The sequence below is a fragment of the Dipodomys merriami genome, unplaced genomic scaffold, assembly GCF_024711535.1.
Source record: "Dipodomys merriami isolate MVZ:Mamm:240054 unplaced genomic scaffold, mDipMer1.0.p SCAF_204, whole genome shotgun sequence".
Lineage (NCBI taxonomy): Eukaryota > Metazoa > Chordata > Mammalia > Rodentia > Heteromyidae > Dipodomys > Dipodomys merriami.
The window spans coordinates 1,937,326-1,955,050 of record NW_027203427.1 but is presented as its reverse complement, the minus strand read 5'-3'; the positions used below and the strand labels follow the sequence as shown (position 1 = coordinate 1,955,050).

General features: G+C 39.6%; 1 gene segment (V, D, J or C); it reads right to left on the bottom strand.

Annotated features, from left to right (window-relative positions):
- Positions 1-731: 731 nt before the first annotated feature.
- On the bottom strand, positions 732-16,513 carry LOC138833352 (immunoglobulin kappa variable 1-9-like). The segment is given in 4 exon segments: positions 732-3,269; positions 3,394-3,649; positions 15,865-16,040; positions 16,383-16,513. Coding segments are annotated over 2 exon segments (477 nt in total).
- Positions 16,514-17,725: the final 1,212 nt, after the last annotated feature.

The following is a 17,725-nucleotide window of genomic DNA, read 5'->3' as shown; positions in this document are numbered from 1 at the left end:
CATAGTGGTTGAATCACGTTATGTTCCCACCATCAGAGTAGTATCTGGCCTCATCCCTGCCAACATCTATTATTATTTGTTTTCTTAATAATGGCCCTTGTAACTGGGGTGAGGTGGAATCTCAATGTGGTTGTGAATTGCATCTCTCTTATGACCAGAGATGTTGAACATTTCTTCAGGTGTCTATTGGACATTCTTATTTGCTCTCCAGAATAGACTTTTAATTCTTTAGCCCAATGATTAATGGGCTGGTTATTTCTTTGAGGATATTTTGGAGGGGTGTTTATTGAGCTTTAGGTATATTTTTGATATGAGGCCTTGTCTGTTGTACAGCTTTTGAATATCTTCTCCCAGTCTGCGAGCTTTCTATTTATCTTGATTGCTATGGCATTTGCCATGCAGAAGCTCTGCAGCTTAATATGATACCATTTATCCGTCCATTCTTTGATTCATTGTGTTTCTGGATCTTTATTTAGAAAGTTTTCACCTGGGTAAAGGAGCCCTAGAAAGTCCTTTGCAAGAAAATGTAAAGACTTAGAATAAACCATAGTAAGTGAAGTAAGCAGACCCAAAGAAACATAGGCTCCATAGTTTCCTTCATTTGTAATAATTAATATATGTCTAGTATAGTCCTTGCAGACAATCACAATAGATCAATAGCTATGTACATACTACCATATAGAATGATGCTAATCCAAATGAACTCCAAGATATAGAAACAAGATGTCTTTTTTGTTATTGTCTTTGTTGTGGTCTCTATACTGTACCAAGTTCCTTCTTTTTATTATATCTTTTTAAATTTCCCTTTGGCTTATCCCCTGTAGTCACTGTTTATATTCTGGTACCATGCATCTTTTATACACATTTATATGACTTGAGAAGAGAAGGAGGATAACAAAATAGTGAAACAAGGACAAAGGGTGACCAATGCAACAGTGATACTCACAGGACACTATGTTGGAAATGAACTCTATAACTTCGGGGTGGGTGGGGGTGGAGGGATAGTAGGAGATGAAGGAATGGGTAATACTATTTGACAAGAAATGTTCTCATTGCCCTACTTATGTAACTGTAACCCTTCTGTACAGTACCTTTACAACAGAATAAAATTTAAAAGGATAAAAGAAAAATGTTATAAAGTTTTACTTCAAAGTGTGACTATATATTCAATGTAATGAGTATTATAATCCATTACATGTCCTGTTAATCTTCCACACTGTATTTGCACAACAAATTGCTCACAGAATTTCTTAAATCTTCCCTCTAGAGAGTAAAGGGAGAAAGTGATCAAGATATATTCCACTTCCATACTGTTATGTTTTTGAACCCTTTTTTAAACTATGTAAAGACAAATGTAGGTATATAATTCTGGTTTTCTTAAATTAACAAAAAATCTTTTAATGTCTCCATTCCCAATCTAAATTAACCAGTTTCTGCTTATTTGTTACAGAGAGTTCAGTCCCTACTTCTTGTCTCCAAGGATTCTGCTCTGTCATGCGGCAGAATATCACATAGTAAGAAGGAACACACGGAGAAGGAAGTTGGTGCTGATGCTCCAGAAGACCCCACATGGTCATCTGAAGGGCCTCCTTATAGGAAGTGATTAGATCATTGGAGATCCTGTTCTCAGAAGGGCTATATCTCCTCTCATGGAGTGAGTCAGTTTTCACAGAAGTTGCTTGTTATAAACCATATATTTGGACTCTTCTAACTGCAGCTTGTTTTTATTTTTATTTTTATTTTTTTTTGGTCGTGGGGCTTGAACTCTGGGCTGGGGCACTCTCCCTTATCTCTTCAGCTCAGGGAATATTCTCTAGCACTTGAACTACAGTGCCACTTCCAGTTTTCATGTGGTTTGTTGGAGGTAAGACTCTTAAGGTCTTTCCTGCCCAGGCTGGTTTGGAACCTCGATCCTCAGATCTCAGCTTCCTGAGTAACTAAGATTACAGGCATGTGCCACCAGTGCCTAGATACTACTTGTTCTCTTCACATTAATACAGCATATTCGTTGACAGACAGAACAGGCCTCACCTGAGTAGAAGCAGATGAGACTATTTCATCTAGAATTTTCTATATCTAAAACTGAGTTAAAAACTGGAAGTGGCATTGTAGCTCAAGTGGTAGAGTGCTCGCCTTGAGCTGAAGAGCTGAGGGACAGCACCCAGGACCAGAGTTCAAGCCCCAGAACCAACCAAAAACAACACAAAACAAAAAAACTGCTTCTTGAGTAGAGCAACCAACAAAAGCCTGCAAGGGGAGAGCTTTGTGGGCTGTAGGCTCAGCTGAGTGGGGTCTCAGAAGTTATGCTCTGCTCTGTATCCTCAGAGCCCTTAGCAGCTGAATAAAATACGTTACAAATGAGACCATGGCTGTAACAGGGATTGGGTAAACTTGCTATTTTATGTATTGCTACTGGGTTTATATATATACATCTATATATGCATTTATACACACATAACACATATATATGTGTATATATAGATATAGATATAATAACTAATGGATGTGTCACTCAATGAACTAGAAATTTTCCACTTTAATAAAAAAAATTGCTTCATGTTTCAATACTTAAAGATGATTTTTTTATAATCTAAAAACAAAATCTTTTCTAAAGCTGTATTGCCTTGCTTTTAAAACCTGGTTTGATATAACTAAAATGGCTCATTCTTTTTGTGACTGCAAATTGTTAGCACAATGTAAGTGAAACATGAGTATAGATAACTGATTTTTAAAGTCAGAAGAGTCGTTGTAAGGTGTGTGCTGCTTGGGATGAGCAGGAGGACAGAGAGTTAGGGTGTGCAAATGCCTCCATGACCTCTGTCCCAATACTTTCCAGTAACTTTAAAGTTTGTGTCTGTCTGAGAAGTTGTGTAGAGTAGAGGCAGTTGTGCAGGTAGAAGAGAAGCTGGGGCAGCCCAGCCTCTCACTTCTGCTTCTCTGGGAGGTTTTGGTGATGATGACTTGTGTCACTGTGGGAGGATAACTATCACTCTGTAGACAGAAATATGTTGCCGCATCTTCAGGCTGCAGGTTGCTGATGGCGAGAGTGAACTCTGTCCCAGATCCACTGCCACTGAACCTTGGTGGAAACCCAGATTGCAAAGTAGTTGCATAACTGATCAGAAGCTTTGGAGGTTTCCCTGCTCTCTGCTGGTACCAATGTAAATAATTGCTAATGCCCTGACTGGCTTGGCAAGTAATCTTGACTCTGTCTCCCAGAGGTGATGACAGGGATGGTGGCTGGGTCAACTGGATGTCACATCTGGCACCTAACATTGGAAACATAAAAGCCATTAGCAGTTTAATTCATTCTGCTGTCCAAGTACTTCCATGAACAGCCAAGTAGCTCCACTGAACACTCGGTGAATAATCCCCAGTATCATCTTTCCTTACCTGCAATCCAGAGCAGCAGGAGCCCCAGGAGCTGAGCAAGGGCTTTCATGTCCGTGGTGTGTGCTGACTGGAACTTCTCCTGCACAGAGTGTGAGCAGCCTATGAAGAAGTTCCCAGTGTAGTGGGCTGTGCTCTGGGCACATGCAAATCAACATGGCTTGGGCAATGCAACTCAGAGCTTCAGCTGGCAGATCTCAGTGACAAAGCACAGACCTGGAGAACCCAGATGTCCAATGTGCTTGTAGATAATGTGTTTCTAGAGACAAGAAAACATTATGATTCTGTTGGCCTGTGATAAGAATAGATTTTTTTCCCCAGAGCTGAGGACTGAACTGAGGGCCTTGAACTTTCCAGGTAAGCACTCTTCCACTGAGCTCAATTCCCAACCCCAAATAGAATTTTTAACATTTTCAACTTATCCATGACTTAGTATGATTTTCTTCAGTTAAATCAGTCACTCAAAAACAAACATTTCCAAGGGAAAGTAATTTTAGAATGTCCCTAACTCTGGTATCAGTGGAGTTTGTGATACAGAATTCTTAATTGTTTGCCTGAACCTTGTTATATGGTTTAATAATAAACATTAGTACACAGACATGTGTTATAAAAGTGATAATACATCTGTAGGTAGAAAGACAGATAGATGCATTGATAGAAAGAAAGAAATGAACAGTTTTCAAAGTTTTTAATGGAAGGTAGCACTGAAATATGTGCAATACAGTGTCTTGATCAGAGGTATATGGACAATCCGTTGGTGCATTCATTGGTGTCCTGTGAACTCATATACATGACTGGCTTACTTCCCTTCTGAATGTTCTTCCCTATCATCTCCCTCTAGAACAGTTCACCTCAGGTATTTCTTCTTTAGTTTTAGGAAAACACCTGGAATCATATCTAGCTTTGTGGGTATTATGCATGTATGTGCCAGATATTCTGAACTTTTAGAGGACATTTGTTTCATCTGTTAATGGAAACTCTTCTTTCTCAGAAGCTGAGTTGTTCTGTAGACCAAGGACTCAACTCTACTTTAACTTCATTTTGCTCCTTACGCTGCATAGTCCTTCAAGTTACATGTCTTTTAGGTCCTAAGTCAAGCAGTTTTTTTGTGTACTAGGCATAGTGCTTGGCTTAGTCCCTGAGCTTTTGTGCTCAAGGGTAGTAGTGTGTCAAATGAGTCACAGCTTCACTTCCAACCTTTTGGTGTTTAACTGGTGACAGAGACTCATTGTCTTTATGTCCAAGGTGACTTCCAACTCTAATCGTCAGATCTCAGGCTCCTCTGTAGCTAGTATTATATGCATGACCACCAATAAAGCAGTTTTCACAAGTTGTATTTAGGAGATGTGATTCATATAGGTACAGAAATGACAAATTGAAATGAGGTCAAGGGTGGAGTTGAGAAACTGGAGCCACCCAGTTACCAAAGAACAGCTTTAACCTGGGGATTCACAGTGAAGGCAAAGTGTAGTGAAGAAGGTCCCCACATAGAGATTAGCATGTGGACATACTTCATCCCATTGTGTAGATTTGACAATCTACACAATCATACCAGAGGTAGATGAACAGGGTGATCACATGGTATTTATCACTGGCAGTCGGAGAAGATAATGTGTAAAGATAACACTGCTCTTTCAAAACCAATGGACCAGGAGTAACTCATTACCCAATCAGTGTTTTCTTCAGTACCATTTACTACCAGAACTCCATCTGAGTCTTGATTTCATGACCTACACCTTTTAAAATATTAATGTTCTCTGCACCACATGCTCACATAATTCTTCTACATTGCTCTTTCCCCCTAATTTTGATGATGATTTATAAGCTACCCTAAAAGATATGCCCACCTCCTTCACTGATCTGAAATATCACTTCTAATCTTATCACATGGTTCCAAGAATAACTCCTACTGCCCTTGCTGGGAGGATCTGGTGTCTCTTACATACACTGCAGGACAAAGCTGGTACTAAAGAAAACCAGGAGAAGGCAGCTGGCTGCGATAGTTGTGAAGGCCATCTGGTAAATTCAAGAAGCCATAATAATAGGATGAGGAAGACTGACCCAAAATATACCTATTTGAGTGTGGTTAAAATCAGCCAGGCTCTGGGAATAACACATTACATTCTCCAGATCCACACTCCAGGGCTGCCTTCAGAATGTGTGGCCATGTGGCATGGGACTTGTGAATTTGAAATCTGCGCAGACTTCAGGTACTGAAATACATGGAAGACTTGGAATACCAGGCTCATATCAGAGCTGCTGGTAGGCTTACACTGCCCTGAGGTGTGAGGAATGTAGCCACCGGGCTGAGAGATGAGGCTGAAAACCAAGGAAAGAGATGAAGACCAAGGAAGACATAAGAAAACATTTCTGAGGATCTTCCTGGAAGAAGAAAGAGCATACAGGAAAGAAAGGTGTTAATGGTCTGGGCCATGGACCTGAGTGAGGCCTGGGTCCAAAGAAAATGTCTATCCTTCTCAGAATAGAGAGTAGTACTTCACAAATGAATGTAGAATTTATATGTCTATTGTTCATATGTAGTAAATTACCTATAAAACTAAAGCATTAATTAATATAATTATAATTGTCTAATGCAGCATTTGAAATTCTGACACTGAAAAAGAATGCTAGGACAATGAGCAGTTATATTTTTAGTCTGACATCATGAAGCTCAGGACACCATCTGTGCCTTTAAGGACAATCAGTGGCCTGATCACTGCAGAGGACTCTTGGGAACTGCTGGGGACAGTACTGACACTGCAGCCCCCTCTCACCTCCCACAGCTGGACAGGGTGTGTGCACATGTTCCCTTCAGGGCTGCATATCTGCAGGGTCCACCCTCCTTCCCTCACCTTTCTGACCTGCCCTTAATGACTTCACTACAAGAAACTGTGTGTCATCCTTCTCAGGTTTGATTACAGTTTACAAGGTGGATATGGGGAGACACAATCCCCTCTGTAAACATGGTCCTACATGCCATGTGTGCCATGAAAGCCTGAGATGAGCTCCCTGGCTTCAAGCTCCTATTGACAAGGTTAGGTTTCAGGTTTTTCTTTGTGAGATTTGTTTGCCATCTAGTGGCCTTTTTGTGACATAGCAGTGGACAAGATTTTCATTAGGAGTTTTACCATTCTTTGTTAATAGTTGTGCAGATTCCCAGGAGTTTTATATGTAAAATCATGGAATTTCACTTATTTTATTGTTGGATAAATTGTAATTGTCATATATTAACAACACAAGGTTAGTTTGTGATGAGAATCCCTGCCTGAATGCAGCTTATTTTGAAAAACTCACCACCTCCTTTCTATTGCTATACTCTTCCTCTTCCACTCCCACCATTTTTCATACTGTGTAAAGGAACTTCATAACTCAAATGCACATGTGAGTATATATATATATGTATATCTATTTATTTATGTACCAATGCATCTTCTACACTTTGTGTGCTTTTGTCCCTTTCTTTCACCTTTACCTGTTTCCCTTCAGATATTTTCCATTTTGGCATTCATGTTTTATTATTATTATCAATGCCATCATTACCATCACCACCATCATCGCTACCATCATTTAAGTCTGGGTTCCACAAGTGAGTAAGACCAAACAGTATTTTGCTTTTGCATCCTGACCTATGTCACTCAATATGACGATCTAGTTCTTTCCATTTCCTTGAAATTTACATGATTTCATTGTTCATCTCCCTCTGTCCTTATCAGTGAGCCAGAGCATTAGCAGCCCAGGAGCTTACTAAAAGAATTCTCTTTTAAGAGTCCTGATAGGACAAGACAAGGGCAAACTGAGCCTTCATCTCAGACTCAAAAGGGAAAGTCCTCCTTAGGGAGCAGTATGCAAATTAGCAGGTGGGTGCAGCAGTGAAAAGGGAGCACAAGGCGGGCAAAGGCCTCTTGTGTGACAAACTGCAGATTATATCCACCTGGATGCCATATTTCAGAGGCTCAAAACTACAGATCTGTGTTTTTATAAGACACCAGAAGCATTATCTGGTTGGTGCTCCTGAGGCTGATGGAAGACAGATAGACAATATTGAGAGGGTTGTCAGTGAGCCCCTCTACCAAATCCCCCAGTGACCTTCAGAGCCTGGCTATGGCTGAGATGCACTGTCTGCAGGCAGAGGCACCAGAAGGAGTAGCTGGGTCAGTCCAGACTCTCACATTTTCTCCCTTCTCCACCCCCCCCAATCCAGGAGGTTTATATTTGGTGTGGGAGTTGAACTATTTATTATTCAGTTGACAGTAGTAAGTTGCAATATCTTCAGACTGCAGGTTGCTGATAATGAAAGTAGACTCTCTTCCCCATCCATTGCCACTGAATCTGGATGTCACCCCAGAGTGTAAATTGGGTGACCAATAAATCAAGAGTTTGGGAGCATCGCCTTGTTCCTGGTGTTGCCACTGTGAATCATCACTAATCACTGATTGGATCTTCAAGTGATAGAAACTGTCCCCTACAGATGCATACAGTGAGGATGGACACTGGGAAATGGGGATGTCACATCTAGCACCTGATATTGAATACAGACACCAAATATCTACAGAATTAATTATGTTGTGGGAGTTTCCATGAAGAGTGAGGCATCACTGTTAACCCTGGGCTCTATAAATTCCTAGTATTGTCCTTCTTTATCTTTGAGTCAGAGCAGAAGCAACCCCTGGGCTGAACAGGGGTGCTCACTCGTACTGTGTGCTGACTGGGACTGACTGATGCACAGGGTGTGAACAGACCATGGAGAAGGGTCCAGGAAGTTGGCTGTGCTGGAGCAAATGCAAATCCTCAGGAGCTGGGCTCAGCTGCAGGACCTGGGCACGACCCCTAAGCTTTCTTGCTTGAGGCCCATGACCTAGGCAGTCTAATACTAGGTTCAAGAGGAGTGGAGAGAGTGGACATGCTTGTCTCATTCCCGAATTTAAAGGAAATGGCTTTAACTTTTTGCCATTTAGTATAATGCTGGCTGTATGTTTGTCATATACAGCCTTTATTGTATTGAGGTATGTTCCATAGATTCCTAATTTTTCCAGAGCTTTCATCATAAAGGGGTGTTGGATTTTGTCAAATACTTTCTCTGTATCTATTGAGATAATCGTGTGGTACTTATCCTTGCTCTTGTTGAATTTTATTAATTGATTTGCATATATTGAACCAGCTTTCCATCCCTGAAATGAATCCTGTTGATCATGGTGTATGATTTTTTTGATAAGTTGTTGAAGTCAATTTGCCAATATTTTGTTGAGAAGATTTGCGACCATATTCATCAAAGAAAGGGTCTATAGTTCTCTTTTGTTGATGAATCCCTTCGGGTTTTGGATGAGGGTTATGCTGGCTTCATAAAAAGAGTGTGATAGTGAATTTTTGCTTTCAATATCATTGAAGAGAATATTGAGATTCCACCTCATCCCAGTTAGAATAGCTATAATCAAGAAATCTAGTAACAACAATGCTGGAGGGGATGTGGACAGAAGGGAAGCCCATTGTTGGTAGGAGTGTAAACTTGTTCAACCACTTTGGAAAGTAGTATGGGAGTTCCTCAAAAGACTCCACATAGAGCTACCATGTGACTCAGCAATCCCACTTTTGAGAATTTACCCAAACAATCACAAACAAGGTCATACCAAAGCTATCAGAAAAACCATGTCTATTACAGCATTATTTACCATAGTTAGGATATGGAACCAATCCTAATGCCCTGAATAGATGAATGAATCAAGAAAATGTGGTACACGGGGGCTGGGAAGGTGGCTCAGTGGTAGAGCACTTGCCTTGCATGCATGAGGCCCTGGGTTCAATCCTCACCACCACATAAGCAAAAAGAAAAAAGCTGGAAGTGGTGCTGTGGCTCAAGTGGTAGAGCGCTAGCCTTGAGCTGAACAGCTGAGGGACAGCGCCCAGGCCCAGAGTTCAGGCCCCACGACTGGACCCCCCCCCCAAAAAAAAACAAGAAAATGTGGTACATATATAAAATGAAATTATATGACTCCATCAGAAAGAATGTCATTGCCCCACTTGTTAGGAAATGGAAAGAATTGGAAAAAAATATATTAAGTGAAGTAATCCAGGCCCAAAGAAACATAGGTGCCAGGGCATGTGGAGGGCTTAAGTGGTAAAGGAAAATCTGTCACTATTCATGCATGACACAGAACAAATGGGGAGAACCAGCGGTTCATGCTGAGCTAGTTGTTTTTTTTTTTAATTGTAAAAAAACCAAACAGAGGGGTTACAATTACATGGACAAGATAATGAGTACATTTCTTATCAAGCATTGTTACCTCCTGCTTTGCTTACCCTACCATCCCTTCCCATCACCCCTACAATCCCAATCCTCCCCCCTCCTCACCCTGTGCCAAAGTTGTGAAGTTCGTTTTTCAACATAATGTCTTGTACATCTCATTGTTGCAATGTGTCCACCTGTTTCCCTATTTAAACAATTTGTTTTTTTCCCTTCCCCTCCACAAATTATATCAACATCAAATAGAATGAAAATAGAGGTTATACCATGGAGGAGGGACATACAAAGGAACAAAGAAATATTTTATAAATATGTTAGAAACAATAGCAAGACAGAAAAAAGAAACATTTGAGTCCTTATCTTGGGGTTCATTTTGCCTAACATCAACTTATCTGACCATTTCTGCTTGTCTCAGACATATACTAGTTATTTCAAATAAGGGAACCTATGGGACCTATGTTCCTTTGGGCCTGGCTTACTTCACTTAATATATTTTTTCCAAGACTGTCCATATCCTAACAAATGGGGCAATGTCATTCTTCTGATGGAGGCATAGAATTCCATTGTGTAGATAGACCACATTTTCTTAACCCATTCATCTACTGAGGGGCATCTGCGTTGGTTACATATCTTAGCTGTGGTAAATAATGCTGCAATCAACATAGTTGTGCTGGTAGCTTTAGTATGGTAATGTTTGTGATCATTTGAGGAAATTCCCAAAAGTGGGACTGCAGGGTTATAGGGTAGCTCTATGTGGAGTCTTTTGAGGATCCTTCATAATACTTTCCAGAGTGGTTGAACAAGTTTACATTCCCACCAACAATGCAGTAGGGTTCCATTCTGTCCACATCCCCTCAGGCATCTGTTTTTATTAGAGTTTTTGGTGAGTACCCCTCTAACTGGGGTGAGGGGGAATCTCAATGTTGTTTTGATTTGCATTTCTTTTATGTCTATTGGTCATTGAGTCCCAAGGACTTAAAAGGTTACTAGTGTTGACTTTCTGAAGCCAGTATGCCGAGAAAGTATTATAATTAGAAGTAAAGGAGCCTGTTACTCTCTGTGTGAATTCATCACTGTTCTTAGTTACAGATGTCAAGTGCACTCAGAGCCAATGGACTTATCATGGGATGTGGATTTGTTCACAATCTTTGAGAAGTTTAAAGCAAAGGGTCTAGAAACTCAGTTTGTTTCCTAACAAATGGGGCAATGTCATTCTTTCTGATAGAGGCATAGAATTCCATTGTGTATATATACCATATTTTCTTAATCCATTCATCTACTGAGGGGCATCTGGGTTGGTTCCATATCTTAGCTATAGTAAATAGTGCTGCAATAAACATAGTCCTGCTGGTAGCTTTAGTGTGGTCTTGTTTGTAAACAGTTGGGAAAATGCCCAAAAGTGGGATAGCTGGGTCATAAGGGAGCTCTATGTGGAGTCTTTTGAGGAACCTCCATACTACTTTCCAAAGTGGTTGAACAAGTTTACACTCCCACCAACAATGAAGTAAGGTTCCCTTCTGTCCACATCCTCTCCAGCATCTGTTGTTTTTAGAATTCTTGATTTTAGCCATTGTAACTGGAGTGAGGTGGTATCTCAATGTCCTTTTGATTTGCATTTTTTTTATGGCTAGGGAGGTTGAGCATTTCTTCATGTGTCTATTGGCCATCCTTCTTTCCTCTTAAAGAGAAGTTTCTCTTTAAGTCTTTAGCCCACTTATTTATTGGGCAGTTGTTTCTTTGAAGAGTTGTTGTTGGGGGACTTAATTTTTTGAGTTCCAGGTATATTTTAGATATGAGACCCTTGTCTGTTGTACGGCTAGTGAAGCTCTTCTCCCATTCCATGGACTTATATTAAATGAAGTAAGCCAGGCCCAAAGAAACATAGGTCCCATGGTTTCCCTTAATTGCAATATCTAGTATATGTCTGAGTCAAGCAGAAAAGGTCAGATAAGGTGATGTTAGGGAAATGAACCCTAAGATATGTATTCAAATGTTTTTTTTTCTTTCATGAGATTGTTTCTAACAAATTTATAAGGTTATTTCTTTGTTGCTTTGTATGTCCCTCCCACACAGTATAACCCCTGCTTTCACTGTATTTGATGTCAGTATAATTTGTGGAGGAGAGGGGGAAAAGCAAATCGTTTAAATGGGGACACAGGTGGAACCATTGCAACAATGAGATGTGCAAGTCGTTATGTCGAAGAGTGAACTTTACAACTTTGGTGCGGCGGGGGGGTGTGAGGGGGGGTAGCGGGGAGGATTGGGTGGGGGGGTGGGGAGAGGATGGGAAGGGATGGGAAGGGGAAACAAAGAAGGATGCTACAATGCTTGATAAGAGATGTACTCATTATCTTGCCCATGTAATTTTAACCCCTCTGTACAGTATTTTCACAATTAAAAAAAAACTTATTAAGAATAAAATACAACACTTGATTTGAAACATGAAAAAAGAGTGGAGCTGTACATGGAGCCTGTAGGGGGAAACCTTGCTCTATACACACTTGCCGCCTACAGAGAAGAGCTGCCACTCTCTTCCTGCTCCAAGAATATGGCATCCAGGTACCAGTGTTCTGAACCCACCTCCTGGCCTGCAGCTCTCTTCTCCTGCCTTATTCACACCCACATTTCATCTTCCTGAGGCTAAATCGATGAGTTCGGGATATTATTCTACACCCTCTGCTTAGAAACTTAGTTTCCCACACTTATACACCCTCTATAAAAAAATCTACCTCACCATATTGTTATCTAACAAATTCCCAAAGTTTCCACTACAATAATAGCCGTCCCTCTCAACCCAGAGATGGTGATCCAAATGCTTTCAGTACAGCATCCATCTTATATCATTGGTCAAAGTAAGTTAAAACATGTTATAAAGATGTGTACTTAACTTTTAATTGCTGTGACAAGACCTTAATAAAAGCAATTTGAAGGGAAGAATTCTTTATTTCAGTCTTAGATTAGACATTTTACTCTGCCACATGGGCAGAGTATAATGGAGCTCACATCATGTCACCCAAGAAGCAGAGTGAATGTTCTCCTTCCTCCTCCTTGGTCTTTTATTGCACAAGAGACCACATCCTATTGAAAGGAACTGTGGACTATGAGGTGGATCTTCCTCTCTCAGTCAATTCTATCTAGAGAGTTTCTCACAGACAGGTTCAGAAATACACTTTCTTAATCTGCAAGCTATCCTACCCATTTGACAATGCAGAAGAACTACCATAAAAGGTCATTCAAAGTACTTCTGTTTTCTTTAACTTTTCATGACAATGGTATGTGTAGATATAAGATTATTTAGCAATATGTAGGTTAACAATATATAGGTTTCCTAAAAAGTCTCCATGCTCTGCATTCTGACATTTCTGTCTTTAGGACAGGCTCTGGGCAAGCTAAGTTACTTTCATCAAATGTGTCATAATTTGTGTTTGTTTATGTGTGTCTGTGTGTGTATCTGCACATGATGCATCTTTCTCTTGATATTTATAGATATACATACACATATATATATATGTATGCAGCAATAAATAAATCTATATGCATTTTTTAAATTATCTGGCCCATAAGGATATATGCCACTCATTTTTTAACTGTGAACTTAATGATATTTGATAAGTCTTTATTGCACATATAAAGTCACATTTTATTGCTCCATTTTTGTATTACCATACATTATTGTCTATTACATTATATAATTCTGTAATATTGGTAATAGTACTAAGTATTCCTTGGATGTTTCCATAAATGAACTAAAATGTATTCTATTTATTCATATATTTTGTAGATTTTTTTATTTCTCCTGTTTCCGATTGTTTTATAAATATCTATAGTGAAGCAATTGGTTTATAACGAAAATAGTGTGAATTAACACACTCAAAAACTTTTTGGCATACTTATATTCATTAGCAATTCATACTTTTTTTGGTCACTAATGGAGCTTGAACTCAGGGCTAGCACTCTCCACTTTGAGCCACATGTTCACTTCTGGTTTTCCAGTGATAATTGAAGGTAAGAGTCTCATGGACTTTTCTGCTGACATCCTATATGTCTGAGTAGTTAGGATGTATAGGCATGAGCCACCTGCTCTTGAGCAAGTCACTCAGCTTGCCTCTGACATGGATTTTGTTTGATCTTCCTCAGTGGCCAAAGAGTCACTTCTAGAGTTCATAAGTAACATCTGGAGATCAAGGTACATAGAGAAATTCAGGCCACAAAATGTCCAACACAGAAAAACATTTGTAAAGGGCTTGTAGTCCAAAGCCTTGAGCTTGCTAAGCAATTCTTTTTTATTTTATTTTTATTTCATTTTATTTTAAAGATGCTATACTGAGGGGTTACAGTTCTATGAGTAAGGCAATGAGTACATTACTTGTCGATCATTGTTAACCATTCCCTTGTTGTTGTCCCACCATCCCTTCGCTCCCCAACCTCCCACACTCCATGAGCCATACACCTAGCCTTTTCTGTTTTAGTTTTGTCTATCAGATAAAGGTAAAGCCACGTTCCATCTATCTGTACCTCCCTTGTAGCCGTAAGTATAAGATGGTAGCACAATGCCTAGATTTAATTCAGATAGAGTTGTGATAATAATTTGCCAATATAGCCTCAACTTCAATCCACTTATTTCCTTCTGTGACCTTTGGGGATTATAGGCAAAATGTTTAGTAATTGTTTAGTCTTGATATATCCTCAAGTTTCTAAAACCACTATTATTTGGAGGCCTGAGATCATGGTATTGATAAATAGTTGTATATATCTAAATAATTTTTTTCCAAGTTAAGATCTTCTTAGCCAAAATAGGCAAGTGCTAAAGCCTAGTTTCTGAAACTTTGTATGGATCCTTGTTACCTGATTAAAGTACAGATTGCTAGTCAGTATATATAGATGAGTTCCTAATATTTGTGTGTCTGAACCCAAGTACCTGACAGGAACAACCTAAGGGAAGAAAGACAGTATTCATTTGGGCTCATTGTGTCAGAGATTTCCATTCTCAATCCTTAGTTTCCTTGGCCTATGGAGAGGCAGAACATCATGATGTGGGACCATCTAGTAGAGGCTACTCAACTCATGGCAAACATGAATCAAAAGTTACATACGAAGAGGTGAGGGCAAGATTTAGGCCTAAAGACAGTCCCACAAATCTATTTCATCCAACTAGGTGTTTTTACCACCTCCCAGTAACACCACACCATTGTCAACCCATCAAGTGATGAGTAAGCACAGAATCCAGGAGTGTGAAGTAAGCAGAGAGGACAGAGCTAACTGAGAGAGCCCAGTTCTTTGCTACTTTTCCACAGAATGTTGATCAATGTGAAGGAGAGAAACCATGAGTTTGGCTGAAGAAGGAAAAGCTGATTGGCTGAGGGAAAATTCCCATGTTTGCTCCTTTGTACCATCTGACCTTACAGGTGGAATAATTACTATCCCTGGGTTCTTGTTTGACTTCATATTTGAAGACCTGGAAAATTGTTCTTATTTGCCTCCAATGATAAGATACATTGGATAAACATTATAATTAGCAACAATAGCCTTGGAAAAAGTTGTACTAATTAAAACAGACCTGACACCTAGGAAAGTAGGTTAAGCCTATAAACCTACAAGGAAACGCAATGGATAGTAAAAGAAAAATAATTACATCTGGACATAATTTAACAATAGTCTAAAGATTCACATATGTTCTCAGGAGAAGAACATAAGCATTCAATAGCTATGTACATATGAGCATATAAAATGATGCTTATCAAAGTGAGCTTCAAGACATGTGCTGTTTCCAGTTCTCTCTCTTTTCTTCTCTTTTTTTAATTGTGAAAATACCATACAGAGGGGTTACAATAACATGAGCAAGGTAATAAGTACATTTCTTAAATTGCCTCCTCTTTTATTTCCCCTTACCACCCCTGCCTTCCTATCTCCCCCCCCACCCCGCCGAAGATGTAAAGGTCATTTTTCGACATAATATTTTGTGCACATAGGAGTATACCGTGGGGGAGGGACATACAAAGCATCCCAGACAATCTTCTCTAGTGCCCACAAATCCAGCAATATATAAGGGCAGCTCACATAGCCAGAAGGGAGTTTTTAGTTCAGGGCTGTATCACTGTGGGAGGACATGTGTATGTTGAAAGCAGCAATAAACTCCAACATCTTCTGCCTCCACCCTGTTTTCATGTGAAATCTTTGCCTAACCCCCCACCCCCCCGGCCAAATCTATCTGGAACCTCAGAAATTTGGTTGAAAACCTGATAGATCAGGAGTTGTAGAGACTGGCCTGGTTTCTGCAGGAACCGATCCAAATAGGTGTCTCCATTGCTATGCAAGAGGCTCTGACTAGTCCTGCAGGAGTTGGAGGCTGGCTCTCCCAGGGTGCCAGGCAGGGAAAGAGGAGTCTGGGTCAGCACAACATCTCCACTGGATCCTGAAATTAGAATAAGACAGAAGTGCAAGGTTATGTACAAATATAGAGAAAAGCATGCTTTTTATTTGTATTTTGATATATTACCTATTGTTCATATTTCATAGTTTGGCTTGAAATATAAAATATTTCATATTAGAAATAAAGGTATTTTTAAATATAAATGAGTACTCAGGAGTCAACTACATTATTCTAACCAAGAAGAATCTTCACCAAGGCATAAGTTTTAGATATTTCTGAAATATTTCTCTATTTCCAGACCTAAATATCACTTGCCCCATCATAGATAACAAGAACTGAACATCCAACACTTGCATAGGTCACAACTGGCCCCTGAGAGCATACCCTTCCACCCACTCTTGCTCCTCATCTCCCTTTGGTCTTATCTGGGATCCAAAGTATTAACAGCCATAGGAGCTGAGAGAAGGACTTCATTTTTAGGAGTGAAATGAGGAGTCTTGACATGTCAAGGCAAGTTCAGAGCTGAGCCTTTATTTCAGACTTAGAATGGGAGGCCCTCCTTAGGGAGCAATATGCAAATAGCCAGGTGGGGCAACAGTGTGAGAAGAACCTAGGGGAGGTTAAGGCCTGCTCTTCTGAGAAAAGTGACATCCTTGGCAATAATCAATAAAAATCCATGATGTTTTCAGCACCGGGAAGAAGGACCCCACTGTGAAAGTATGGTTTTGAAGAGACATATGCACCTACCACCCTAAATCAGCATCAGAGACCCAGTGATAGGTAAGTTTATGTCCAACACTGTCTCTAGGAAAGGAATAGATTTGGGGCTGATCTCCCCTGAACCTAATTCAGCTAGTCCAGAAAAAGACAGTGTCCACCATCAACAGCACTGATTGTCAATGGAGTTGACCAATCAGTGCACAGAGCTGAGCTACCTGAATATGCAGCTGATAGCATAGTTCCCATCTGTTCAGGGATGTTTGCTATAAGTGTTAGAAACTCTGATTTCTAGAAACTTCCTATTAAGACTTAGGGTAAAGAATTGACAGGGAGAACAAAATTTACTCCTACAGGTAGCATCCTGATGGCCTTTATAATGAAAAAGGAAAGGATAGAAATGTTTATACATGAAAGTGTGAATATGTATTCAATGTAACAATTTTTGTATCCACTAATATCTTGTTATTCTTCCGTACCATATTTCTATAGCAAATTAATCTAATAATTCTTTAAAATTCTCTCTTTGGAGTAATGGAAATCTGAAATTGATGAAGATGTACTGCATTCATATACTGACATGTAGACTTGAAATGCCCTAGTGTAAATATTTGTACATAATTATATACATAGACACATGATGAGTGTATATATATATATATATATATATATATAATTATGCTTATTTTAAACTAACATACATTCTTTAAAGGTCTTCAGTCCCAATCCAAAACAACCTGTTTCTGCTTATTTGTCTCAGAGATTTCAGTCTCTAGTTCCTGTCTCCAACGATTCTGGACTTGTAAGGCAGAACATCACCTGGCAATTATGAGCAAATAGAGAAGAAGGCTTGTGCTGATGCCACAATGTACCCAATTTAGCCCTGCAAAGAGGTGCCTTGTGGGAAATTATTAGACCATTGGATGTCCATTCCTTAAGAGTATTAAAACTGCTCTCATGAAATGAGTCACATAATATTCACTTGTTTTAAAGTGAAGACAGCCATATGC